Source organism: Podospora pseudopauciseta, chromosome 6 (assembly GCF_035222475.1).
Source record: "Podospora pseudopauciseta strain CBS 411.78 chromosome 6, whole genome shotgun sequence".
Lineage (NCBI taxonomy): Eukaryota > Fungi > Ascomycota > Sordariomycetes > Sordariales > Podosporaceae > Podospora > Podospora pseudopauciseta.
Window position 1 is genome coordinate 4,032,879 of NC_085895.1, and position 26,218 is coordinate 4,059,096.

The following is a 26,218-nucleotide window of genomic DNA, read 5'->3' on the forward strand; positions in this document are numbered from 1 at the left end:
ATTGTATCGAAGTAGAAAGACTGAAATTCTCGAATGTCTTGCTCGGTGACGTGCACAGGGGGGGGTAGTTCATGATGATGTGGTTGTTGGGCCTCCCGTATGTAACCGACCATTCGGCTTCTTTCCAAGAGGCAAATTCGTGACGTAGTCCGAGGATGTGACAGCTTGTGTTTGGTCCAACGCCCAGGTAACTGTCGGGAAGGCCGGTCTGTGCCCTCATCGATATGGTTCTTGGCTCTGACCCCAATCCTAGTTGAATAATTCAACCACGCTGCACAGATAGGCAGAAGTTGCAGTTAACCGCAAATCAACAACCCAAGGCAGCTGCAAAAAGCCTCCCGGAATCCACTTTTCTCACACATCATGTGAATAGCTTCATTTCATTGCATTCATCCCTATCTCTCAATCATATCAGTACTCATGCTTCGTCTCCTCAACACGATTCCTTAGTGCTCCCAGGAAAACAACCTGTTTTAAAAAACAGTCATGGGACGTATCGAAAATCCATCTGTCCCACGTTGCTCGCCCCTCTCACTTTCTTCACAACAACCTAATAGTGACAAGCTGGTTCCTTGCTAGGGGGCTTTGTGCGAATATTTTATACCATCTCTTTATCACGGTATCGCAGCAAAGCATCAACTTGCCATTCATCCCAGTCAGATTCCTCATCAGCCCCCACACCCTGTCTCAGTCCCCGAAATAATGTTTCGAAGTCATCCCTGTATTTCACAATGTCGAACCCAATACAAAAGAGAAACCTATGCAGTAATCGCCCATGCTGACCGACGTTCGAGAAGGCCTGGCCTCCTTTTGATCTCAAGATGTCTAAAAACCCGTCCTCGTGCTCACCAAGTATATCCACCCCGTCGTAAAAGTCCTTCACGGGAAGTATCCCCATAGGTGTATTGAAAGCCACAAACGCCGGTGCCGTGAATGCCGACTCCCAGTCTATGACCCCCGTAATGTTGTACTCCTCATCCACCAAGATGTGATCCATCTTTTCGTCTGCGTGCTTCAGATAAAACGGGAATCTTTCATCCCATCCACCAGTCAGCCTTGCCATCCTGGACACCAAGTCGAGGAGAAAGCGGTGTATCAGAAACGCATCCACTGGTCGCTGAGTGTAAATCTCGCTCCGTTCAATCAACCCCAAAACGTGAAGAATGTAACGCGTACAATACTCCCTCCACGACTGACACGGCGGCAGGTCAAAAGTCAGCTCCTTGGCAAACCGCCCAATGTGATCACTCCCCGGTGTGTCCAACGATCCCAGACCCTTGAATGGATGTCTCCCCAGCTCAATGTATATATCCGCCAGCTGATCCAACACTTTCCTCCTCTGCTTCTTGCTGGCGAGATCCCAACGAAGCGGTACGCCGGGTAACTTGTCCATGAAGATATACCCCACCCCAACTGGGTTGTCTGGTCCATCCAACCTGTAGTCAAACACCCTCGGCGCAGGAACCTCTGTCTTTTCGAGAAAGCCCAACGTTGCAGCTTCGCTTTTGATCATGTAATTCCGAACAGGGAGCGGTGTCGTGTTTGGTTGACGGATCCGAGCAATCCACGTGACTCCGTCTTCGAACTCGACATCGAGGTGATAGTTTCTGGTTCCCATCATCAGGTCTTGGTAGTCTGGGAGATGCACAACGCAAGGTGTGCCATTGCGGAGTTTGCTGGCGCGTTTGGCCAAGGCGGCTGTGTTGAAGTTTTGGAGACCACAGTTCCAGGCTGCCGGTGATGTTGTAAATGCTGGCATGGGCGATCTCGGTGAGGTATCTGGTCCGGTTATGAGAGAGCGGTTCAAGGTGAATGATGGCGCTTCGAGTTCTATGAAAGATGCGCATTCAAGACCAGCTATGTCGGGTATCGAGCGATTGGAGTCAGCGCCGGCGCAGATCAGGCTCATGCAGATTCCCGACAACGTTAGATAAGAAGAAACAATCAATGAAAAATAAGAATGGCCCCAAAGAATGGGTTTGTTAGTGGTTAGTGAGGTCCACATGACTAGTTGTTCCACTCCACTTAAACTGCAGCTTTGCATGAGAAGATTGGCCAACAAGGGCTTCTGGAGATCATCAACCCCACAGACACAGGCGCTTCGGGTCTGAAAATAAAACTGAATTCGTAAAAAAAGCGTTATGCCAAGACCGCCTGAGCTGTGTATTTAGATCCTCTGGTTACACGTCTACTCCTCGAGTCTACTCCTCCAAGCCGTGGCCGCAGACTTTCCCGCCACTTGTCCCTCGTTTCCCAAAGAATCATCCCAAGAATTATTGCAAAAAGGTGGGTGGCACCTCGGGACCTGACATGAGGTGTAACGGGTTAGCATTAGATAGGTAATCACTGATCAGCCCAGAAAACTCACCCCAGACATGCAAGTTGTCGGGAGCGGCCTTGTTATGGTGCGTTGGCTCGTTCATGTCCAGCAAATCACCGTCCACATAGTGCTCCAAGATGAAGTTGGACGGATCAAACCAGTAGTCAAAGATCTGGCTGCCCATGACGTGTCTCCCCACACCCCAGCAGTTGGTGTATCCTTGATGACGTAGCCAGTCGTGACCCAGTACCTGAGCATCGAAGTCGTGTGTCTCAAAGGAAGAGTGGTGAACGTGCATCTTGGGGCCTTCGAAGAAGAAGAAGCAGTGGTGGTCAACAAACTCCTTGCCACGGTCTAGGCGAAAGAAGACAGTCACATCCACGCCTTCATCGTTGTGGACGAGCTGGAAAAGAATTGGTTAGTCTTTCGGCCAGGAGCCTTTGCATACGGAGAATGCGAACCTCGCTGGGATGAAAGTTGAAATAGGTCGAATAAAACTCGTAGCACTTGGCAAAGTTCGTCACGCACATGCCAAAATGTCCAAGCTTGTGTACGGGCGCCGGCCGCTTCTCGAAGCGCTGGAACTTGTTTGGCTCGCGGTTCTTCTCGTTCGGCTATCATTACAAGACGCAACATATCAGCGACTGTCATGGCCTTTTGAAAGGCTTTCACTCACGTAGTTGAACTTGAGCACCGGGAAGCCAGGGTCTCTCCTTTCAACCTCAGTCTGCCCGTGAACCAAGTGGAATGGGAACCCATCCACCGGGTCATAGAAGGTCACTCTCTTGCCACCGCCCGGCACATCCTTGAGCTCATGTACTTCAGTCGCTCGGCACTCTTCTGGAAGCGATTGGTGGGCGTAGACGAGATCCTCCTCAGACTCGACAACAAATGCTGCTCCCCCAAATTCCGGCTTGTCAGAAGCCTCGAGGGCTAACACAAAAGGCTCTGTTCCATATCCTCTGAAGAAGGTTGTCTTTCCGATCGTCTCGGTCTCGTAGAAGCCAAAGTCGGCAGCAAATCGTTTGGCGGCTTCAATATCCTTGTGCTTGTACCAGACATGTGCTGGACGCACCAGCTGGATCTTCTTTAAGGGGTTTGATGGGAGTCCGGCGGCCATGATGAACTTTGGATGTGATTGTTGTTCAGTTGATCGTGTTGGGAGCGGATGGGACAAGAATGTTGATAACAAATCTTTTGGACAGATTAATGACACAGAGGCAGGCTTCCCGGGGGATATATCTAGAGTCCGGCCGACGGCCCAAGGCAACCAAGATGGGACGAACTGGGCTCTATTTTCTAGCGCTCACGCGGGGATGTGGTGGGGTAAAAGCGATGGTGACGCAGGTCGCGGCAATTCAAGGGAGAAAAGCCAATGGTGATGCTCCGATCGCGCGACGGCATTTTGCCATTGCCCAATAGCGGGCGCCGGGTAATGTCGAGCGCCCGTTCTTCGGTGTCTCATCATTCGACTCGTGTTGCCCCGACCTGCGACGGTGTGCGAGAGAAACACAAGAGTTCGGAGTCCCGGGGGGGTTTTATGTTAGAGCGAAGCCACTGTCATGTCAGAGGCAGCATATGAGCCACACTCCGATCTCTGTGGTTGCGATTCGAGACCTCCTACCATTATCCCGATGCCACGTCATTGGTGCGCATACTTGCAAGATCTCTCATCCGCATTGCCGGGTAGATACCTGAGGTAGATAGCCCGCTTTGCTGCACAATTTCAACCTACCTCGAACTCTATGGCCTGGCGACTTGATTTCCTTCGTTACTGAAAGATAGATGACTTTGAAGTTCGTCTTCATCAACGAGGTGCTCGGGAGGATTCCACCTCGGTGGTGCGGGGAAGCTTCAGTTGTCATCAAGGATGTGGCGGGGCAACAGCTGAAGTGCCAAGATCTGGGGGTAAACAAGCTTAAAAGGGGGGGACAAGGGGCAACCGGCAACATGCAACAATTTCCATATTGTCACGCGACCTCAGCCAGTTGCTTTCCCACCATTAATTTATTTCTCAGTCCACCCTGGATTTTGATAACACTCGAGATTGGCTGGAACTTCATTCCCAAGCCCCGGTGTCTGGTTCCCTCCAACTTTAAATCTGACTTTGGTAGCTTCCTCGGTCTAGGCCTACAGCTTTGCCCCTGCAAGCGTTGCAAGAAAGGGGAAAAGGGGTAAAAGGACCGTCTTTTGGTCGCACAACATATTCGCTTCATAACTCTTCTGCAGCACCCAGTGGACGGTTCACTACGCCGGTAGTTTGGTTAGTCCGTCTTACTGCTCGCCAACCCCCCATCAATTTACTTCAACCCGGTGGTGAAGGCTTCATTCTACATGCCATACAGCATTCAATTGGCTCTCAAGCCTGTCAGAGGCCAAGCCACAGCTATCACCGACTCCCCTGATCGAGTCTAGACGACATTGTGGTTGCAGAAGACCTTGCAATCCCCCCATGCAGTCAATATCTGTTTACGTACTCATTGGTCTCATTACCTGTTTGCTTGCCCGTGTCATCACACCACCATCACTCTACAAGCCTTGGAGAATTATCAAGACGGTCCCCGGAGCTGAGAATAGAACAGGGCGATGCTTGAGAAGAGGGGTCTGGAGTTGAGTACTTAAAGCCCAGCTCCGTCGCCCCAGATCACAACATACTTGACCATTCTCACAACATCCTTCGAGCTATACCTGCCCTTCATACAAACCTGAGCTTCACCAGCACTCTAATCAAAAATGCAGCTCCTCCACATCCTCGCAGCCTTCCCTCTCACGGCCCTTGCCGCCCTCAACGGCCGATGCACTGGTTCCGAAGCCACGGGCGAGTGGGGCTCCAAGGGCATCTGCATCAGGACTTCGACCTGCAGCAGTGCCGGCGGTGCTTACAAGACTGGCGCCTGCCCGTCTGACCCTGCCGATGTCAAGTGCTGCCTGGTGGGCCGTGGTCCTTCCGTTGGCACCAACCCTTGTGGTGGTGCTTCGTGGTGTGACTGGACCTCCAACACATGCAGTGGTAGCCGACTGACTGGTAGGTTTTTATCATGCCCTCGGTCCATCATGCATGTACTAACCAAATCCATAGGATACTGCCCCGGCGGATCCAACTACAAATGCTGCAGGCTCTAGACTCTGGACCTACGCCAAAACGAGAATCAATATCTGGACAGGAATGATGCTAGTGTGAACGGGAGAGGTGAACCGAAAATGTTTTGAAAGGCTGGGACAGAGTACCTGGAAGTACTGTTGCACATAATGCTGAAAATATCGGAATGCCATTCGTTTGTACCATATTGTGAAGGCTCAAAACCCAAGCCAGAGCTTCAATAACCTACCTACACCATGCAGACTCCATCCCTTTTCATGCAGCATCCTTGACCTTGGGCAATCTTGCCACCACGATGACGGCTCTGACCACCTTTGACACAGCAAACCAGCCAAACACCTTCCTCGCCACCCTGAACCCCTCACCGAGAGAGATACCAGACTCTGCCAGCGCCTTGTCATGCCTCTCCAGAAAAGCAACCAGGCCCGGGAAAACATCCACCGACACGTCCTTGATGACAATCGAGTCCCTGTCATAGCCACATGCTACCAACTGCTCTCTGTATTGCTCCATAGTCAAGAACGCCTTCCATGGACAGCCCATTAGCGTCCCAATCGTCCTTGCCAGAGTCTTCTCCCTCCAGCTTGCCGTGTTGGACATACACAAGTCAGACCCCATAAAGTTAATGCCGAGATTCCGGGCAGCGTACTGCCAGAGTGGCATCCGTGACGGTGAAAAGTGATACATGCAGTCCGACGCCAGTAGCCACTTCCCTTTGAGCTTGGGGTTTTTGAGCTTGTCCACGGCGGAGCGTATCTCCTCTGGCCAAGCATGTGGCTTGGACGCATCCGCGCAAAAGAGATGGGATGTGTCGAGCTCCTTGTGTAGGTCCCGGCATCGTCGTGACGCAGCCTGCAGCTGGACTTGGTTGTTTGTCACCCCTATGTATGCCCCTCCGGAGATGATGCCACCTAGAATTGTCGAGGTCTGGTCGCCGCAACCGAAGCCAACATCGAGGATGGCAATCGACTTTTGGGGGGTGGTGATGTCGGCTGTTTCGAATACTTGCTTCAGATAATTCCTGCATGCTTCGGCGAACTCAGACGTGTCCTTCCAGTAGCCCAGATTCATCCACAATGAGACTGGCATCTGCAAGTTCAGCTTCCAGTGGTCGAGGCCATAGAGGTCGCGGGAGAGCAATAGACATGCTGCGAGTCCGACAAAGAGAGTGAAAGTAGCGAAGACTCCTGCAAAGAGTCCCGCCACGAATGTCGGGTCATTGAGCCATGATATCATTGTGGTAAGGGCGTTGCATTTGTCGGTGTGGTGTGGTGTAATGGTGGGGATTACAAAGATTTGAATCAATCAAACTCGCCAAGCCTTCTTATCGGGTTCTTATCGTGAGCATCCCTTGCTTCATACAATCAAGTCTTACGTAGTATCATTTCCTCCACGGAATCTCAACTCCAAACTCGTCAGCTACACGCATAGCCGATACGACACAGCCTTCGAGCAGTACCATTCCATCCCAGCACCACGACCCAGCCAGCCATACGTTATTCTCGCCATTAACCCAGCCATCAGTTGTTCCACCACTACCATCCCGGAATATCCGCTTAACTGTTGCTCGACTCTCCACAGTCCTCAACGTCCTCCTGAACCCAGCTGTCTTGAGCGTTCTTTTCTGAGTTGCCTCTGACTCCCCATCCAATGGGCAGGTGCTCACCACCACACCGCTCGGCATGGTATGCAGCGCTTCTGATCGAGCGCCGCCGAGCCCGGAAAACTGCGTTCGCAAGGCGATGACCTGTGTAGATGCAGATTCCACCTCGACCGCTGCGTGATGCATGCATGCCACCTTCCCTTGGCTCGTCCTGTCATCTGAGTCCACCAGCGAGTGCGCACGAGATGCATTGGTCAAGACCAAACTCTCCACCCATGTTGTTGGAATCTTGTCCAGTCCTGTCGTCTTCAGCGGCGCAAAGAGCCTGCTCGCGACATCTGGTGATACCGCTAGGACAGCTCTGTCGAACACCTCTTCTTGTGCGCCAACTGTGTCCTGCCATCGTATCAGTACCTTGCCGCTTGAACGCGGCAGAACCTCCAGCACTCTCGACCGCACACGGATATCCTCTATGCCTCGAGATAGGCGAGACTGGACCTGCTGCACGCCGCCGCACACTGTGTAGTGCTGCTGACCATACGAGAATTTGTTGTAGTTGACCAAGTCGCTCGCTGGAAAGGCAAGAAGCTCGTCATGCGTGCAGGTCGACACACTGCTCATCAAGGGCAGGATGTAGTGTGTGGTGTACCGACGAGGCAGCCATATCCTCTCGAGATACTGGGCAAAGGACTCGTCGTGAGGCCGGACAAGGAAGCAAGCGGCTCTGAACCAGGCGTGGCAGATGATGAGGTACAGAATCTCCAGGAGGTACCGCCACGTGCTGTATGCCGATGGTCGTGGTGGCGGGAGTTGGTGAAGGTTGGAGGCATGGACAAAGTACCCATCAGGGACTGCTGACGCAGCTGCTGAAGGACTTTGACTCGAGTCCTGACAATTGCCTGCCTCGGTCCCCCTTTGCTTCAAAGCCTTTGCAAAGACAAACAGAAAGCGCACTGGATGCATGGGAACTTCCAGATGGTGATACATTCGGTTCAGGTTGGCGTAGTATCCGCCCGCGGATGCACGCATTGGGAGATCGACGCGTTCGACCGCGCCCGTCTCATGGCTCTTGACGGCAACAGAAGCAGAGTCGAACGAGAGCGAATCAGCCTGAGTGGTGGTTGGGTGAGGTGTGAGCAAAACACAAGTTCATCGCAGACGGGATCTGAGTTTGTTTGGTTGCGGGAGTGACCCACCTGTTCCAAGAGCGTGACGGCATACCGTTTCTTGGGGTCGTTTTGTAAGAGATGCGCCGTGGTCAGTCCAGCCAACCCGGTACCGATGATGGCTACCCGTTCTCTGGCCGTTTCAGTCATGGCACAAACTCTGTCGATATGGTTATCTTCAGAAGGCCATCAGTGAACGGGGGTCTGCTGATTTTGCCAGTTTTTGGCTTCTCTCGCCGCCAAGCCTCGGCTGCTCCACATGGGTTTTGAAATGGAGCAGCCAGATCAAGCAGGGGCAGGGGGGCGATTGGCGGCAACAGAGACTGCGACATCAGATCGCCAAGGATCCTGATTTTGATCAAGTTTATGCCATCATCAACCCCGACAAGACTGTGTACCTTACCTTAGGTAACCCGCCATCATGGTATCCAACGCGAGACCTCTAGTCATCCTGGCCAGCTACATGGTCACGGCTGTGGCTCTCACCGTCCGTTGTATTGGCATCGTCCGTCGTCACCCGGTCCAGAAGGCCAAAAGGAGCGCCGGATCATTAGTGCTTTTCGGCGCGCTGGCCGTGGTCAGCCTCGCAACAACATGGTCGTATATGTTTGGCTATTTCAGGTGGTCCTACTTTGACTGGGCTGCCAATGCCCCAAGCGCGACTGCTGATGACCAGTTACACTTGGGAGAGTGGCTGCGGGACACATCACTGTTCAAGCAAGCCTGGTTCTCCGCTCTAGAAACGTCAGGCAGAGCATGGTGGACACTTCAGATTTTTGGTTTCTGTGCTATCTGGAGCGTGATGCTCTCTGTCCAAGGTCAATATTTATCCATTCACTCAAAATGCCTCAGCACTGACATTTCAAGCAGCCAAGAAGAGAAACATCCCCCAGATCTGGGCTTTTATGCTTCTGGGGCAGATTGTTGCCATATCCTTTGCCAGCAATCTTTTCTTCCTTGCTGTGCTTGCACACGATGTCAAGGATGAGAAGAAACCAGCTCAAAGTAAACAAAAGCCATCATCGCGGACTTCAGATATCCTGATCCTCGTCGTCAACCTGGCTGTGACCCTCTTTCTGTTCGGAAATCTGGACAGCCCTTACTTTCTCTCTCTGCTCCTTGCGCCACATGTTTTGGCCTTTGTGCCACTTTTGAGGGACGGTATATCATCCGGGAGCACAGAATCCAGCCAACTTCGCGAGCCATCCAAGGTATTGCAGTTTGGCATTCTTGCGGCAGTCCTGGCTGCCGGGACATCGCAACCCATTGCCAGTGGGGAGACTTGGAAGAGCATCCTGGATACACTGTATGAGCACCCAGCTGTGAGCAGCGTAGGATGGGACGTGATCTGCTGCTGGGTGAGCTATACCGTGTGGTTCCTCGTCCGGGATTCGGAGTGAGCAAGTCACAAGACAGGACAAATTTGTTGAATTCATTGGGCATATCGCTTCAGTACTGCGTTAGAACTATTGAAGATATGCTGGGACAGTACAACATTGGCCGGATAGAACGGCTCAAGTAGTCCTGACGCCAAGTCTCTGCCACCGAAATTTCGAACTGTCATGAGCGGCCCGGCCCCCAGGATCAGCCCGAAATGCTACCCTACCACCAGGACTTTGAGCTGACCTGCCGTTTGTGGTTGAACTCGCCTTGCAGTGCGCATGTATTTGAGCGATAGAATGGCGATCCAGTCAACTACCAATCGACTAAAGTCTTGATCGAGTAGCCAACTGTTACTTCTCATCATGATTGGTCACAAATGTTAAAGCTTTAGTTCAACCTCCTGGACAGGGCGAAAGGCAGGGGACAAGCGAAGCAGAGAATCTTATATCACATACCTAACTCGTAGCACTGCATAAAAAGTCCTTTCCGCACTCTCTCTCTTCCGCCTGAGAGTCCCCCTGCATACAGCCTGCAAGCTGAAGGGCTAATCCCGCCCGGAGACCTGAGAATGATTGGCTGATATGGTCCAGGGACAAAGACCCTCCCAATATGGGTTCCCGCAGTTCAGGCGAGACCAGACCGTTGCACGGCTGCCAGTTGTGGACGGGAATATCATCAAACTGCAAGCCACAATGGTCACTTAGTCGGACAAGAAGTCGATTCTCTCCCTGTTATGTAACTTGGTCTCATGCTGTCCACGATCTAGAACAGTGTCAGTTCATGGTTATGGCTGAAGCAGACGATGATCAGAACCTCATCTGGGGTCCTGCTCCAGACCTGGGGAGGGGGCGGTGACGATAGCGATTTTGTTGCTGTATTAGGAACTATCAGGCGAGTCTTTCCAGCATGGACGGTGACCCAGGGCTTGGGGAGTCGTCATGGTTGGCTCTCGGGGGTTAGGAAACGGGTATTTAAGGGGTCGTTGTGCCCTCAGATCACGACATCCATCCCCCATCTCAACACCCACTTTCAAATCCATTTCCACCATGCAACTGCTTGCCATCCTGACCACCTTTCCCCTAACCGCCCTCGCGGTGGTGAATGGCCGTTGTTCCGGCAGCGCCGCCACCGGCACCTGGGGACAAAGCGGCATCTGCATTTCGACCGGCACCTGCAACTCTTTCGGCGGTGTCTTCAAGAGCGGTGCTTGCCCTGGTGACGCGGCCGATATCAGATGCTGCCTCATCGGCCTGGAGGGGTCGACCAACAAGCCATGCGGTGCTCCTCGATCATACTGCGACTGGGACGGACATGCCTGCTGGGGGGTTACGCACAGCGGTATGTTTTTGACTAGTCACCATGGTGTCCAGTCGACTAACATTGGTGCAGGAAAATGTCCCGGTCCGGCAAATTATAGGTGCTGCCAGAGTCTGTAAATAGGCACCTATGCCTGATTCTCGGGAGACTTTCGGTATTGCAGTTGGGCTTCGTGTACAGCGGGGAAAAAGCCACATATATGCATGAGGGTCTTCAGTAATGGAGCGCAATGCAGCAACCTTTTTGCGTTTTGTGACTACCAGTGTGGTTCGGTCATACAAAGCTAGCGATTCGAAATATGTACAACTGAGCAGTCAGCCTACCTGAAATTCCCTTGGTATTAGCCTTTGCTGTGGACTAGTTCCCCAAACGTCTGTTGTGATTTGATTGCCCTAGAGCCAACTCTATATCGGGATACTCTAGTAATCCCCGACCTGCCCTCAGTTAGGCTGAATAATCTCCCCCTTGATCAAAAATGGCACCACATTCCCTGGCTCAACAAAGAAATCCTCATGCCTCGTCGCCTTGATCAGCGCAGCTATCGTCCCCGAATGAGTCGAAAAGCTGATAATCTGCTCATCCTCATGCTCAAATACATCCTCAAGCAAAGCCATCGTACGTGCGGCATGCTCCTGGAGCGTCTCTCTCCCCTCCGTCTTCCAGTATACATCCTCATCCACAAACCCCTCCTCAAACTCAAACTCGGGAAAATTCTCCCTGATCCAGGTGCCATTACGGCGGCGATCACACGTGTGAAAATGTAGTCTTTCCCTAAGCAACTCCTTGATGATGGGCTTGAAGGGTGGTTTCTCCTGACCGGGAGGTAACTCGATGCCTTCAAATGAGAGCTTGCAAGTCTCGAGACAGCGGGCAAGAGGGCTGGCGTAGTAGCGCCTGGGAAGAGGCAGTTTGAGCGTGGTTGCGGCATCCTGCCAAAAGGCGTTCATGGTCATGGCTTGACGGATGCCTTCTAGGGTGAGGTGGGAGTCGAACCAGGTCGAGTTGTCGTCTCCATTGAGCATTACCCATCTTGTCTAGTCAAGGGTTTGGACGTTGGTTAGCATTATGAGATAAATTGGCCAACAGTGGTTGCTTCTCACCTCCCACTCGGCTGAGCCGACATCAGACTCTTTGGCATTGTGGTAGCCCTGGCCGTGGCGGGTGACATATATGAGTTTATAGGCCGCTTTTCCTTTCTCGCTTTCATTCCACGAGTTGAGGAGATTGACAAACCTCTCCCATGGCTGTTTTGAGCGTTGGGGGTCGAAAGCCTCGTCGGTGGGGTAGGGTTGATCAATTAGACCCATACCCGGCATCGTAGGCTGATGATTGTAAGCAATCATGTCATGCTCAATGAGACCCAAGAGATCAAGAGACATACCACCTCATTCCTCGGGCCGCGGCCTTCCATTTTGAAGTAGCCGGGAACGGCTGTGAATCGATATTTGGGTGCCATGGTCTTCAGTGCTGCCAAGGATTTCATAGATTCAGGTTCAGATGAAGCGATCGGATGAGAGACAGATGGTGGGGCAGTCAATGAGAGTGTAGGGAAGGACGTCAGGAGAAGCAGCTTGAGCATGGACCAGGCTGACCAATGCCCCGCGCCCGTAGCATGCTGTCCAATCATTGTGAACATGTGCGAAGTCTTGGGTGTTGCAGATGGCGATGCTGTCTGATGTTGGGAATGCAGAGGGAAAACATCACACAGCCATATTGGCTCATATTCTGTCGAGATTTCTACATGTGCGTAAGCCCTACTTAAAATTCATGGCTTGATGGCTTGATGGTTTGAAGTGAAAATTGATGTGATGTCACCTGCGAAGGACCCTAACCCTACAACTGAACCAAACCTGAGGAACGCCCAGGGTGGGGTCCAAGCTGTTGACGGGGAACCGCCATCCTGGGATCACAGCGTCATCGCTCGGTCCCCATTCCACTGAACACCATCGTGCCTTACTATTACCAGCAAACTCAAGCCACCGGAATCCTCAACAAATGGCCAAAACAAAGAAACTATCCAAAGCTCCAACCTCGGACACTGGCTCCACAAACAGCGCCGGATCATCCTCGGCGCCAACTACCACGCCCTCCTGGTACGTACTTTTACTCTTCCATAATCGATATATCCTCATCTACTAATCAATCTTCCATTCCCAGGTTGACCGACTCCCTCCCCCTCCCGGCCCTCATCGTTCTCGACCTAGACTACACGCTCTGGCCCTTCTACTCAGACATCCACATCTCGCCCCCCATCCGCTCCCTCTCCCCCTTTGTACTATCCGACCGAAACGGCGAGCACTTCTCCCTCTTCCCCGACGCCCCCGCCATCCTCCGCCTCCTCTCCTCCCCACAATGCAACATCCGCCTGGCTGTCGCGTCTAAATCCCCAGTCGGCGATCTATGTCGTGAAGTGCTCAAATCACTACGATTACCCGAGACGGAGATACGAGGGCAGCCGAAAAAGGTGATTGATGTCTTTACAACAGGCGGGGGCGGAGGGCTGGAGATTTATGAGAGCTCAAAACTACGGCATTTCGAGGTGATTGCCAAACGGACGGGGGTGCGGTACGAGGATATGCTGTTTTTTGATGACGAGAGGCCTAATTTCGAGGTGGAGAGCGTAGGAGTGACGATGAAGCTTGTTGGCAGGCAAGGGCTGTGCTGGGAGGAGCTGGAAAAGGGGATACAGCTTTGGAGGGAGAGAAAGGGTATTGTTCCAGCTACTGCTGGCGGTAGCGGTTCATATGCTGGAGGGAGATGGTAACTATGCATTTGTCATGGATAAAGCGTGGCGTCGGGGTGTTTTGTTACTGAAAGAAGAATACTACGGCTATTTATGCTGATATGATATACACACAGCGCACTGGACCCCCAAAAAAGAGCTGCATTTCTATTGCTACACCCAAAACATATGCCATCAACGGAAGAAAAAGGAAAGGTATCAAACTCCGCGCGCTCAAGAGCCCAAATCCCAAGACAAGCACAAGGTGGAAAAAAGCCCGCAATGTTCTACCCTTAGCCAGAAACACAACACCGGCAACAAACACCATGCAATGCAACCTTCTAAGCCTTGACCGCAGCCGGCTTCTGCTCCTCCGCAACCGCATCAGGCACCGCAGCGGCGGCAACCTTTTCCGAAATCTCCGCCGTAGACGGCTTGTCATCCGACGAAGAGACCGACAGCGCCTTGACGCCCTCCATCGCAGCCTCGATCTTGGCCTCCTGCTCCTTCACACCAGCAACGGCCGCCGCCGGCTCTTCCACCTTGGGAAACGGCGACGGAATGCTGCAAATCTTTTCTCTTCTTTGCTTTCCGTCCTGTCTGCCGACCGCATACAACTCGAGCGTGTTGCCATCCTCGGACGGGACCCAATAAGCTGGCCCCCTGGGGAAGTCGGTGTGCCCCTTTTCCCAGGTGATCGCCTCTTTTATCCTGGGGTCGATGTTTGGCCGGTCAAAGAATTCGAATTCCAGCTCGCCGCCGTACGCCTTGGGGATGTTTCTCGGCTCCATGAATCTTTCCAGCTCGGTCTTGACTTCTGCCGCGGAGAGGATGAAGATCTTGGAGACGGTGATGGGGTCGAACCACCTCTTGATCCAGCCCCAGACTGTGCTAAAGAAGTAAGGGGCGCCGATGATGAAGATGCGGTCGAGGGTCTCGGGGTAGTGGGCTGTGGCGAGTGTCGAGGCGGCCTGCATGTGTGACTTTAGGTTCCAGAACATGCGCAGCGATACCTGGGAGACGTCAACGATGTTGGTGCTGAGCGTGATGGGGGTCTCGGCGTTGTCGCGGTCTTTCATGGCCGAGCAGAGGGGCTGCGCAAATCGGGTGAGGTTCTCGTACAGGGCAAACAGCCTGAGGAGCTTCTCGGGTGTTGACCCATCAGTCTTTGCCAGACTGGCGCTCGTCGACTCGGCCTTCTTCTCGTAGTTGGCGACCGTCTTACCGTCGAGATGGCGGATCTGGAAGAGGTAAATCGGGATGCCGCGCCTGTCTCGTCTGCCCGTCCATTGGGGGTACTGTTACTGGCTGTCAGAGTGCGCTTCCTGATTGTTCATACACAGAGGACTTACCAAGCTCCTCGTCTCCTCGTACGCCTCCACATCAATCGTGTCATACAGCACCTCCAACTGGTTCGCCTTGCGCCAGTCCTCGGTATCCTTGAACTGCTTATACGCATCCTCCACAATCCACCTCCTCGCCCGCAGAAATCGTCTGTCAAACCGTGCATTAGCCGTGCGCCCCTCAACACTCCGTACCTGCACCGCTTTGCACTGCGGTGCTCTCCACCCCCATATGTGACATCATAACCAAGAGAAATAAGACGAAAACTATAAAAAAAAAAAAAAAAAAAAAAAAAAAAAAGTCTCACAGCAAAGTCCAATCCTCATGCGACGGCTTCTCCCCAGGCGCATGTGTATACAACCCCTTCTCCCCCAAGAAGATCTTGAAATCCTGCAGCGCCTTCTCCTGCTCGGCGGTCAAGTGTCCGAAATGTCCATGAGGGTACCCGAACTCGTCTCCGCCGGTGGTGGCCGTGGCAGAAGGGACTTGTTCCACTGGTGAGCCCGCCATTGTGTTTTCTTTTGTCTCTCAAGTAACCCCGATAAAATATGTTTATACCTGAGACTGCCTCGCTGACAATGGTGACAGAATTCCACAGAATTTTTCGATCACGAATACCAACGGCGCAGCAACAGCAGCAGAAGCAGCAGCGCGCAAATGCAAAAATGCGGGGTGCTTGTCCTGGCTTAGGTGAGAACGGTTCGCGCGCGCAGAGTCAAGTCGATGACAACCTGGAAGTAACGACGTTTAGCCTCCCCCCCCAAAAAAGATGATCGAGGTCAATACACAGAGAGCGTGAGATGACGGGTGGACTAGTTTAAACCAAGATTGAAGAGGATGACAAAAGGGACCAGAAAATGCTTCCGATTCCTGTCGCAGGTCCGGAGTCCCAACTCGCCGAACAGGCCGAGAAATAGGAAATGAATTGCCCACGCGCGCCCGCAGAAGCCCCACCAAGCGCTGGAATCGCAGCGTCCTCGTTGGCTCCCGACTCACCTACGCCGCTGTCCCGCACCAGCCGGAGCTCGGACCAAAATGTGATTGCTGACAGGTAACTCCGTAAATGCTCACTGCCTCACATCGCTTCTCGCTTTGAAGCACGCCGCAACCAACAAAACAAAACAGAAGCAAAAAGGGGGCTGGGCCAATGTATCAGATTCCAATCACTTCGCTTGACAGAGGCAGCTACCAAAGATAACAAGCACCAATGACACAACATCCATGACCATATTCTAGCCCGAGGCAACCAGCCCTCACATTCCATTGCCGACGACAAGAAGCTTTTTTGGTTCTCAATAGCCCCCCACTGACGCCAATAATCACAAACCCCCTGTCTGCCCTCTACTCTTCATCCGCACTCTCTTCCTCGTCGTCTTCCTCCTCCGCTTCCTCCTCTGCAACCTCTTCCTCGGCAATAACAGGACCCTCCTTCTCCAGTCTGAGCCACTCCTCCCATTCTGGGAAGAGCTCCTCATCCTCCACTGGGACACCGAGAGACTTGGCCACGCGTCCCTTCTTGTTCTTCTCCAGCTTGTCCTTCCACTCAACTACAATGGCAGGGGCAAGACTTGGCTTGTATGTCTGTGCAAAGAGCACTGCCTCGGCGTGACGGTTTGTCTTGGTGAGGATCTCGACACACCCGGGCACATCGCCCAGGAGCCACTTGCTGCTGAAAGCAATGTTGTGAGCACCCGCAGCCGACGCCTGCTCCGCCAGCTTGGCGAGACCTTCACGGTCCGACGTGGAGCTGTAGACCAGCAACAAGGAGCCGAGATCCTTGGAGTTGACGAAACACTCGGTGGCAAGAGGGATATCCCAGGCGGCGAGACCGGCGTCGCCCAAAGTCTTCCACTTGTGGTCCGAGTCAGACTGTCTGGCCAGTTCAACCGCAACATCCAGTTGATTCAGGGCAAGGGCGAGGTCAAACTTGTGCTCAGGATCCGTAGCCACTTCAAGCGCCAACTCCTTGTGACCCTGTCCCTCGAGGAAGCGGGCTATTTTGTTGAGTTGGTCTTGGGGGATGCTGGGGAGGAGTTCGGCCGCCGTCTCCATGTCCTGACGGAGCACCAAGGTTTGATACTCAAGGACTGGGAGAGAGAGGGCGAAGGATGTGACGGAGAGGTCCTTGTCGGTCAGGTAAACGCGGCTGTCACGCTGGAGGTACCCAAGAATATACATGGGCTTGTCGAAGTGAGACACGGTGTAGGTCTGGTCACCCACAAGGTAGTTCAGCCTATTGGTGCCATTCGTGTAGATGAGGACATCACCCAGCCATTCGGCCGATCGGATGCTGTGGTCTTGTTAGTAATGTTGTGGAAAGTGTACAAGCCGATTGACACATACCTTTCGCTAATGTCAGTAATGACATCGAAGGCCTCCTCGACGCCATCCTCCTCGACCTTGCCGGACTGCACAGCCTCGTTGTAGTTCTCACGGGAAAATCTGAGAACATAGCAAGAGTCCTCGCAAGCCAGAGCAACGAGCTCACCACTTTCGCTCCAGTAGACCTGCCTAGGCTCAACCTCGATGCGTCGGACAAGACCACCCGTTTGCCAGTCAAAGAACGAAATACCACCCTGGCCCTTGACACCGAGCAACACGCCACCAGTGAGCCCGTCGGCAGCAAACGGCACGTCGAGACCGCCCTTCTTTTCCTGGAAGTTCTTGAACACCTTGATGCTGGTTGGCGATTCGCGGATCGCAAAGTCGTTCGAGTTCTCCTTGGAGGCCCAGACGAAGTCGAGAGCCGAACCGAAAGCCTTGTTGCGCCACGCCAGGGCAGTGTAGATGATGTACTCGCCGTCGCCGCAAATGGCGGCGAAACGGCCGTTGGGTGAGTGAAGCAAAGCCTGAGGGTAGATTTCGGCGTTGCCTAGCTCCTTGGTGGAGAAGGTGATTGGCTCGTTATCCTTGGTCGCGTCGCCCGCCTTGATAACGGCGGAAACGACCTCGTTGTGTCTGGCCCAGATAATCTTTCCAGACCCATCCATGGACACCGCCGGTTCTTCCCTGCCAAGTTTAATCACCACGGATCCATCATCGAAACCAACCGCGATGCCCTGCTTGCCCTTCTGGTAGGCCACACACCAAGCTCTCTCAAGCCCATAGTTGAGGGTTTGCTCATGACGGTAGGTGTTGGCGTTCCATATCCTCACGGTGCCCTGCAAGTTGGTATCAGCATCTGATCAAGCGAGAGATCTCATCCAATAAACCTACATCTTCGGAACCAGAAATGATGATTGGAAGCTCGGGATGGTAGCACGCAAAAGAAACGTTATTTGTGTGGCCCTCAAGCGTCGCAATCAAACTCTTGGTGGTGTAATCCCACACTTTCACCGTGCGCTATAGCAGCTCGTCAGTAAGATTGTCCAGTACCCAAGGACATCCAAACCTACGTCATCTGAGGTGGTAAGAAGGTAGGGCTTGTCGCTGTGAGGGTAGTAGTCGACATGGTTGACACCCTTGGTCTCGTGGGCTTCAAGTTGGAAGTTTGGTGTGGAGGAACCCAAGCTCCAGATCTTGACCGTCCTGTCCAAGCAGGCCGAGGCGAAGGTGTTGGTGTCTTTCGGGTTGATGGCGAGGGACATGACATAGTCTGAAAGCACGTCAGTCATTCTGTCGGCTTCATAATTGGCTCCCAGAACCTACGCGAGTTGCCCTCGAACACCCTGACGTTTTTCCACCCCTTCTCCCAGTCCCAGAGCTTGATTGTCATGTCATCACTGGCCGTGAGAACAAAGGGCTGTGTTGGGTGAACGGCGATCGCACGGATGTAGTCGGGATGCGCCTCAAAGGTTGTGATCTTCTCGCTGGTGTTGTAGTTGTATACCCGAATTTGGCTGTCGTCCTCGGTCAGCTCTCTGCCCTACACCACACCACCCACGCAACCTCGGGTATGCCATACAAATCATCGGAACCACAGACAATCCAGTTCTTTCGCGCAACGAAGCGGCCAGCGCGCACTGGAACATCGGTAAGCTCGAAGGTCTTGACGACCTGTTGCGTCTCGTACGACCAAATGTAGACATGGCCGCTATAGAGGGTAGCTGTTCGAAATAGGGGTCAGTCTCGTGTCGTCTCGAGCGGAGGTCGCGCGAGGGCATACTCAAGATCCATGGCTCTGTCGGATGGAAGTCGATGCCTTTGACACGCTGTCGGCAAACTATGTCAGCAACATGGCGGTTGCGCGCCGGCCCCCCATGGCCAGGGCTGGAGGGAGATCACGAACCTCAGAGCGAGCAAAGAGTTGGCGCTGTATGTTTAGAGACATGTTAGCCGGTGTAATGAACGAGACACTCAACCACAAGTATGGCAAGAAAAAATTGCCAAGGGATCAGAGGCTGGACGAGCATGAGAGCGTCGTGAGCAGCCGCCAGTCGTGGTGCAAGACAGCGGATTGTACGCAGGGGGACCTGGAGCTTGTGGCCAGATCATGGGTGACACAACCCGGCATTCAAGGGAGCGAAAGCAAATGTGCGACTTGCCTTGACGTCCAACCTCATGTTGGGCAATGTGTATTATCTCGAGTCTCGGTGTGGGATGTTTGAGAAAGGAGCGGCTCGAGAGCTCGGGGGAGCTTGTTCGGCGGGGTGGATCGGTTCACGCTGCTTGACCGCAAAAGGGGAATCTCGAAATCGTCACAAGGAGGCAGCAGTTCGTCAATTATACGTCAGGCGACGGCAGTCGTGTAAATAAATCTGGCTGGAAGATGGTCGGGCCAGATGTCACTGCCACAGAGTGTGGGAAGCCAGCGATAAGGGGGGGAATGGATGCCGTCGTTGTTTAAGTTGCCGGCCACGTATCGAGAGGTTCTGGACGCAATTTCGCCGATGTGGTCTCAGCAGCAGCTGCAAGTGGGTGGGCTCCAATATTAGGTAAGGTTCAGGTTCGTGCTCCAGTCCATCTGGGGAACAGTTTGCAACCTAAAATTCCAGGCTAAAAGCGCACAGACCACGTTCGCGGTCAATGAAATGCCAAGGTCTCCAGCTGGCCTGAGTTCTTGACTGCAGCTGCTCCTCATCAAATTAACTCGGCAGTTCACGATAGCTTCAATTATGCCCAGCCGGCCATTTTCAATCGCCGCAATTTTTGGCCATGTAATCCAACGGGGGACACTGCGGATAGGTACGCTACACTACCGTGGTATGGACCATTTAACATTACATATCTAGCTAGCTCACAGAACGCGAAGACGCAAGACAGCAAGTGAACAAACAGCAAGTCAAGTACAAAACTAAGTCTTCGACATTTCTCCAAGATATGCTAGCTCTTACTTGTCTAGTAACCGAAACTCCCAATTAAAACACCAACCCGCTCTAAGAAGCATACTTTGTTATAACACGTATCATCATCAACCAATGCCAGAAAAAATACCAAACGCCGTGTCCATGTGTCCCGGGATCGACTCCGCGATGTTCCCTTTCCGACGCTAAATGAACCCTTTGCTTTATCCCATCAAGGAGCCTTGACCATCAACGCCGTCAAATGACAAAGAACGAACCGAAATTCAACACAGCACGACCTTACTCCTCATTCGAATCGGCCTGGACACGCTTGACAATGTCGACCACCTGAGGGTAGAGCTTTTCACTTGGCTGCAAACCGCAAACTTCCTGGACAACCTCTTCAGGCTTCTTCTCCTCCATGATTTTGGCAAGCTCAAACGACTCGTCGTCGCCCTCGACGTTCTGGAAGCGGAATGCCATCTCAGCAGCATCAAGTAGGGCTGAGCAATCCTTGCCGTTTTCCGCGAGCTCGGCAGCGGGGCCGATGAACCGCTCTTTTCGGCTCAGCTTCCGGAGCGGGGCACGACCCACACGCTCAACCGCATCCTCCAAGTGGGGGTTGCTGATGCGCCTAACAATCTTGTCGACGTACTGCTTCTGCTCCTCCTCGTCGATGCCGTGCTTCTCGGTGATGAGGTCAGCCGTCTCCTTAAGAGCGTTCTTGACCTCGTCCCGGATGTCCTTGTCTTGTAGGGCGTCGTACACGGTGCTCTTGCGGCGAGTGTAGCCGTAGTAGGCAGCAGTGGCGTGGCCAGTATTGACAGTGTACAGCTTGCGCTCAATGAAGGGCTGGAGGTTGTCGACCCACTTGATGCCCTTAATGTCTGGGACGGCCCATTCCTTGAACGGGGTCTTCTCGACAACCCACTCATAGAACTTCTCAAGCTTCACATCGAGGCCGGCATCGGGGTCTTGGGCCGGGACGATGCGGTCAATGGCCGAGTTGGCAAAGGTCGCACGCTTGTCGTAATCCTCGAGGAGAGCGGGGTTGGTGTTCTCGGGAGACTTGATGAACTCGGCAAGAGTGTCGGTGGCGCCGATGGCGTTCTCGCAGGCAATGACAGCGGCGGGAGTCAGATCCGTTGAGCGGGCGGCGAGACCCTTGGCAATTACTGGGGCGAGGAACTTGAGGATGTTAGGGCCGACGGAGCAGGTGACAACGTCGGCCGTCGCGATCTCCTCGACCAAAGCCGCCTCATTTGACCTCGAGTTGATGGCCCGGTAGTTGGTGATGGTCTTCTCGGTGGTGCCCTCAGCGCCAACCTCGATCACCTTGTAGCTCTTGTGGGTGTTGAGCTTGCTGACGGTGGCATCGTTGACCTCGGCAAAGATGACTTCATACCCCGATTCGTGGAGGAAGCAAGCAACAAAGCCACGGCCTACACCAGCAACGTTAGCAACCGGTCTATGACGGCGGCACCGTTGAACACGGGAAGGCCACGGAAAGGCCACGGGATAGACACTGGACCGGTTCGGGATCGGGAATAGGGAGGGGACGCCACTTACCAATGTTTCCGGCGCCAAAGTGGACAGCCTTCTTGGGGGTATTTCTCTCCATGTTTACGGATATGTGTATGTATGTGGTGAAAAAGTAGTACGAGTGAGTGGAGAGGGAAGAGTGATCAGGGCAGCGGGGATGCAAAGATCAACAAGGTTTAGATCAAAGGTGGAAATAAAAAGTTGGATGATACGGCGAGGTGATGTCAAGTTTAAAGGGTTGAAGTTGAAGTGTCGGAGACTTTATGTTGTGGAGAGAGGATCTGCAGATGATGTCGATGGATTGCTGGATGCTATGGGGAAGATGGGGAGGGACGGTTTGGCACAACGAGGAAAGACCATTTGCTTTATACTATCGTGAGATAGAAAGCGTCGGTGGGCTTTTGTGGACCTGAAGCTTGTGGTTTCCCTTTGGGGCCCCAGGGCCCATGGGCCTTGGATCCGTCAACCTACCTCTTCAGAGAGTGCTGGTGAAGGAACAAGGGCATCATTGATCGGTGGGTCCACAGTGACGGCTGTGTGGCTTGCGGTCGCTAAACGGAAGGACGGAGAGGGCAGGGTGCAGCCCGGGTGGCAGGCCTGCAGCTCCCCACCGTCCCAAAACAAGGTGCCCCCACTCTGCCTGTGACGAGGGGCGGCGCTGCACCACGTTCAATTCCCGCTCTTCCGTTTTGCCCGCCACGACCAAAACGCTGCTTCATCAAAAAATAAAGTAGGTAAGCATTCTTGCATGCTGTGACCTGTTGACCAGTCGTTGACCAGCAGGCGACCCATCTGCTTTGCTTTGCTTTAATTATCTACCTACTGCGATTGAAAACATCCATAGCAGAAAGGCGAAACTAACAGCAGCTCTACGCTTAATCCCACTCACTGGTCACCATGGCCCACGAAAGACGTAAAGAGACTTCGGGGCCAGGGAAGCGCCAGCTCGATGACGAACATCACTACTATTGAGCTCGATGTCAAATCTTAGCTAGGTCGGGTATCATGAGCAGAATCTCGGTGTCCCAAACACCGCCGCAGCTCCCGAGACATGGCGCCTCCCCAACATGCAACGCATGCGAGCACCACGCAGGTAATCTGCATCTATGATAATACTCATACTTACAGTCCGACCATTTCTTGCTTCCGGCTCTCTACCTGTCATCCTTCGGCGCCGGTCACGGAGGAGGTTGTCGTCACACCTCCTGCTGTGTTTGTTGTCGACCGTCACGGTGTTGAGATCTAAGCTCTACCTCAGCACCCTGCCCACACAATAATTAACACAGCAAAAGTAAGCTGACCCATGTGATGTTATAAACTATGCCTCGAAAGTAAATCAAAAGGCATTTGAAATATTTATTAAGGCCTCTTCATTATCCTGAAAGGCGTATTAACAGGCCAATGGCTATTCTTTAAGGTGCAGCTCGCAATATAATATGAGCTAACCTATTCTCATGTCTCAATTTTTGTGGGCGGGGTCCTCAGCCGGAAGCCATTTTCACTGCTGCCAGGGCAAAAGGGTCCTGGCCTGCTGTGTAATCAGGATTCTCGATGAGGGGTAACATCCAGGGTCCATCAACCACCCTGCTCCTGTGCTGAACACCAAGCGCCGAGAGCTGCAAAAGCCGTTGTCGATCTCGCTCCATAACTGGTCCGGGCCTTCAGGGCTGCTGTAAGCGGCCCTTTGGGGAAACGAACACTTGCAGTCCCGGGTGGTGCCACGATGAAATCGCTCGTTTAATTGTTTCGGATGGCAGTACTTGAGGCTCAATGTGTGCTATTCTCCGGTTACAAGGGTTCAGTTCAACCGTTGGAAGAAGTCTCTTGCAGAACTCGACCTCGACATCATTCCTTCACCTCTAAACGGCGATTCGCTATGATGCCACGATGCTGACCAGACTTTCGTCATGTTGTATTGTAACTTCGTCCCCTTCTGCCTTCTCTTTCTCCTGGTTTGATGTCGATCGTGGGACCGAAATCAGCGCGGTGACGTCGAAGCGCCCACAGCGATTGTTGATCTCTCTACAGTGTGAGTCTACGCACGCTGATAATGATGATGCGAGGCCTGCATCCGACGCCACTGCCCAGAGCCCAATTCTTCGAATGGAACGGTGAACAGTTGGCTTTCTGTCCGGCCCAGCCTGGTTTCCAAACGGACCGTAGTTGAAAAGGCCATAATCTCCGCCATCCACCCAGATTGTAACGGAGTCACAACGTCACCGTGGCTGACGTGGGAGAAGGTCTGACGGAATCCCAGCCCTGGGATCGATCGAAGACAAAGAACAACCCAAAGAAACAAAGAGGACATGGACCCTTTTTTTTCTTCAGTGCCCCACGCGCGATTGCTGGGTGCGGAGCCCAATCCACCTCCCCATCCGACCCACCTATGACGACACTGGTGGACCTATCTTATCGATAGGAGGTCTCGGCAGGGTTCAGGGTTTGCGGGACTTTGCGGGTTGTTGGTTTCTCTTTCGTGGACCGTGGTTGACAGACACGACACACCACAGACTGACTCCAAATCATTACCGGGCGCTGAGCCCAACATCGCTGTTCAATCAGTTCAATCAGTTCAATCATCGCTATTTCACGGTCCATCAAAAGCCTACGCGAATTCGCACAACCTTGTTCTCCCCTGGTTCCGTTCCTGGCCGATCAGCAGGTCCTGGGTTCCCTGGTGGCCGTTTCATGGCCCACGGCATTGGGCGGTTCGTTTCTGCTATTTTGATACGTCCTTTGTCGACAGCTTCGGGCCAACATCATGTCAGAACTCTTCACATGTGGCCCCGACTCGCCCAGACAGCCGCCATGCTTTTTCACACATGAATGCATTTCTGACTTCTGTCATTAAAATAGGCAGGACCGAAGCCAATCCCTGGAACCGACAGGTGCCAAGTGGCCACCGCAAAACTGGCTCTCCTGTTCGTCTTTATTTTCGGCACTATCTTCGGTCCATCCCCGTCCTATCATCCCATTGCTGTCTACAAGTTTGATGATCTTGAGGGAAATATGTGCCCCATCGTGCCGCCGGTAAACAATGTCAATCTAAGGGTCTGGGGGTTCCAGTTGCTACACTACACTGTGGTGTCTGGCGGAAAGCTATCTTGATTTCTCAAGACCCGGCAAAGTCCCTTGCTCTTGGCCGGCTTCCTCTGCTCCGCACTGTGGGTTTCTCTTGCCCATTGAGGCCAATCATGGGAATTCCTCGAACTCCCATCCTGCCTCAAGCACGCCAAAGCTGGCACCGGTGCAGGGACTTGAAGATCTCTTCCTAATATTCCTTGTGCTGCAGAAAAATCATCTGATTTCGTCTGCGGCATATGTTCGTCCCCTGCTGTGAGCCGTCACAGAGGTCGTTACCCCGCGTCGCGTAGGACAACTTTTGATCTATCACCATCGGTTCGGCCGTCGACAGTGCGAGGTCAGCGGCATCTTCCTCGGCTGTTTATCGTCAACTCAGAACAGGCATCGTCCCGACGTTGGCACCCTCCCTTTTGTCCCGATCATCAAACACATGCTACCGTTTTCCCCCATCACAAGTTCCACCCTCTCCCTCCCGCATCAACAGGGTATCGTCAGCCCGCATGAATCAAGGTTCTGGTCTGACGAGCCGTGGATAGCTCTCTCATGGTGACAGGCGACCTCACTCTCAAGTCGATCAATGTCGGTGTAGTGCCATTGATGAGATGATACGGCGAGTCGGCCCGCCACGTATCATTCTCCGCCGGTCCCGGGGGCGGCAGGGTTTCGGCGCAGGGGTCAGGCCGTTGTCGTCGGACTCGCATGCCACACAGCGGCGGCCGGTATCTGGGAAAACGGATAACACGGAACCATCCTTGTACGCCGGCGATATCTTTTTCTTGTGGCTGTGCTGCGTCCATTTTTGTTGACAACAAGCTGCGTATCCTGGCTGTTGATCTGAGGATCAATCCACCTCGGTCGATAGCTTGTCTAGACCGCCATAACACGAAATCGTGGTGATCCCAGAGATAGTATTGCGATATGAAGCCTCCTCGACTTCCAGGCATCTAGGAATCATGGTTCATCCCACCAGCACTGCAAACAGTTACGCGGCCCTTGAAAAACCTCCATCCACCCACATGTAACTGCTGACGACGTTGCTCGAAGCATTTACAAACGGGCCAACAACACCGTTCAGTCATGGCACCCACGTGCTCGACGCCCTGATGTTGATCAGCACAATCTTGATAGGAGTGGATCAATCTGCCAAAGGTGTGAGCGGCTCCACGGAAAATCGAACCACAATGACGAAGGTTCCCTTTTTCGGCATCCATCCACGCATAGTGTGGAGTGCTTTAATGTCTCTGCTTGGTACCAAGCCAATGGGTTGTACCTGGCTTCCTACCACTGTTCCATCACTATTCACTCACTTGCTCGCCAATTCGTATAGCAGTTGCCCTGTGTATGCCCGCTCCTCGATGGGGTGGTGAGGCAGTCAATCATGCCTCGTAGTGATGAGAAGCGGTATGACTAAAGTT

The 26,218-nt window shown here is 53.1% G+C and overlaps 12 protein-coding genes across 12 annotated transcripts; 4 read left to right on the forward strand and 8 right to left on the reverse strand.

Annotated features, from left to right (window-relative positions):
- Positions 1-598: 598 nt before the first annotated feature.
- On the reverse strand, positions 599-2,044 carry QC763_610150 (uncharacterized protein; the record flags this gene model as incomplete). The annotated part of the gene is made up of 1 exon (XM_062914837.1): positions 599-2,044. One exon carries the CDS (start codon positions 2,042-2,044, stop codon positions 599-601), a length of 1,446 nt encoding a protein of 481 aa, XP_062763604.1.
- Positions 2,045-2,273: 229 nt separating this feature from the next.
- QC763_610160 (uncharacterized protein) lies at positions 2,274-4,176 on the reverse strand (the record flags this gene model as incomplete). The annotated part of the gene is made up of 4 exons (XM_062914838.1): positions 2,997-4,176; positions 2,782-2,934; positions 2,369-2,723; positions 2,274-2,305 (listed from the first exon to the last, which is right to left on the reverse strand). The coding sequence occupies exons 1-4, from the start codon at positions 3,438-3,440 to the stop codon at positions 2,274-2,276; spliced, it is 984 nt and encodes a 327-aa protein (XP_062763605.1). The 5' UTR covers positions 3,441-4,176.
- Positions 4,177-4,345: 169 nt separating this feature from the next.
- Positions 4,346-5,664, forward strand: QC763_610170 (uncharacterized protein). Its single transcript, XM_062914839.1, has 2 exons — positions 4,346-5,345; positions 5,400-5,664. The coding sequence occupies exons 1-2, from the start codon at positions 5,054-5,056 to the stop codon at positions 5,441-5,443; spliced, it is 336 nt and encodes a 111-aa protein (XP_062763606.1). The 5' UTR covers positions 4,346-5,053; the 3' UTR covers positions 5,444-5,664.
- Positions 5,665-5,675: 11 nt separating this feature from the next.
- On the reverse strand, positions 5,676-6,656 carry QC763_610180 (uncharacterized protein; the record flags this gene model as incomplete). Its single annotated transcript, XM_062914840.1, has 1 exon — positions 5,676-6,656. The coding sequence occupies one exon, from the start codon at positions 6,654-6,656 to the stop codon at positions 5,676-5,678; it is 981 nt and encodes a 326-aa protein (XP_062763607.1).
- A 145-nt stretch (positions 6,657-6,801) lies between these two features.
- Positions 6,802-8,404, reverse strand: QC763_610190 (uncharacterized protein; the record flags this gene model as incomplete). Its single annotated transcript, XM_062914841.1, has 2 exons — positions 8,220-8,404; positions 6,802-8,133 (listed from the first exon to the last, which is right to left on the reverse strand). Exons 1-2 carry the CDS (start codon positions 8,337-8,339, stop codon positions 6,802-6,804), a joined length of 1,452 nt encoding a protein of 483 aa, XP_062763608.1. The 5' UTR covers positions 8,340-8,404.
- A 108-nt stretch (positions 8,405-8,512) lies between these two features.
- On the forward strand, positions 8,513-10,058 carry QC763_610200 (uncharacterized protein). Its single transcript, XM_062914842.1, has 2 exons — positions 8,513-9,007; positions 9,060-10,058. The coding sequence occupies exons 1-2, from the start codon at positions 8,611-8,613 to the stop codon at positions 9,587-9,589; spliced, it is 927 nt and encodes a 308-aa protein (XP_062763609.1). The 5' UTR covers positions 8,513-8,610; the 3' UTR covers positions 9,590-10,058.
- A 302-nt stretch (positions 10,059-10,360) lies between these two features.
- Positions 10,361-11,080, forward strand: QC763_610210 (uncharacterized protein). Its single transcript, XM_062914843.1, has 2 exons — positions 10,361-10,912; positions 10,962-11,080. Exons 1-2 carry the CDS (start codon positions 10,511-10,513, stop codon positions 11,010-11,012), a joined length of 453 nt encoding a protein of 150 aa, XP_062763610.1. The 5' UTR covers positions 10,361-10,510; the 3' UTR covers positions 11,013-11,080.
- Positions 11,081-11,329: 249 nt separating this feature from the next.
- On the reverse strand, positions 11,330-12,525 carry PMU1 (putative phosphoglycerate mutase pmu1; the record flags this gene model as incomplete). The annotated part of the gene is made up of 3 exons (XM_062914844.1): positions 11,330-11,923; positions 11,990-12,211; positions 12,271-12,525. 3 exons carry the CDS (start codon positions 12,523-12,525, stop codon positions 11,330-11,332), a joined length of 1,071 nt encoding a protein of 356 aa, XP_062763611.1.
- Positions 12,526-12,823: 298 nt separating this feature from the next.
- On the forward strand, positions 12,824-13,770 carry QC763_610230 (uncharacterized protein). The gene is made up of 2 exons (XM_062914845.1): positions 12,824-12,982; positions 13,047-13,770. The coding sequence occupies exons 1-2, from the start codon at positions 12,885-12,887 to the stop codon at positions 13,651-13,653; spliced, it is 705 nt and encodes a 234-aa protein (XP_062763612.1). The 5' UTR covers positions 12,824-12,884; the 3' UTR covers positions 13,654-13,770.
- Positions 13,771-13,952: 182 nt separating this feature from the next.
- QC763_610240 (uncharacterized protein) lies at positions 13,953-15,465 on the reverse strand (the record flags this gene model as incomplete). The annotated part of the gene is made up of 3 exons (XM_062914846.1): positions 13,953-14,909; positions 14,964-15,105; positions 15,263-15,465. The coding sequence occupies 3 exons, from the start codon at positions 15,463-15,465 to the stop codon at positions 13,953-13,955; spliced, it is 1,302 nt and encodes a 433-aa protein (XP_062763613.1).
- Positions 15,466-16,296: 831 nt separating this feature from the next.
- On the reverse strand, positions 16,297-19,784 carry SEC27 (Coatomer subunit beta'; the record flags this gene model as incomplete). Its single annotated transcript, XM_062914847.1, has 9 exons — positions 19,458-19,784; positions 19,184-19,225; positions 19,061-19,106; positions 18,860-19,001; positions 18,604-18,794; positions 18,351-18,550; positions 18,172-18,297; positions 17,299-18,116; positions 16,297-17,245 (listed from the first exon to the last, which is right to left on the reverse strand). Exons 2-9 carry the CDS (start codon positions 19,223-19,225, stop codon positions 16,297-16,299), a joined length of 2,514 nt encoding a protein of 837 aa, XP_062763614.1. The 5' UTR covers positions 19,458-19,784.
- Positions 19,785-20,132: 348 nt separating this feature from the next.
- Positions 20,133-22,955, reverse strand: QC763_610260 (uncharacterized protein). Its single transcript, XM_062914848.1, is given in 3 exon segments — positions 20,133-21,619; positions 21,747-22,204; positions 22,218-22,955. The coding sequence occupies 2 exon segments, from the start codon at positions 21,796-21,798 to the stop codon at positions 20,478-20,480; spliced, it is 1,194 nt and encodes a 397-aa protein (XP_062763615.1). The 5' UTR covers positions 21,799-22,204; positions 22,218-22,955; the 3' UTR covers positions 20,133-20,477.
- Positions 22,956-26,218: the final 3,263 nt, after the last annotated feature.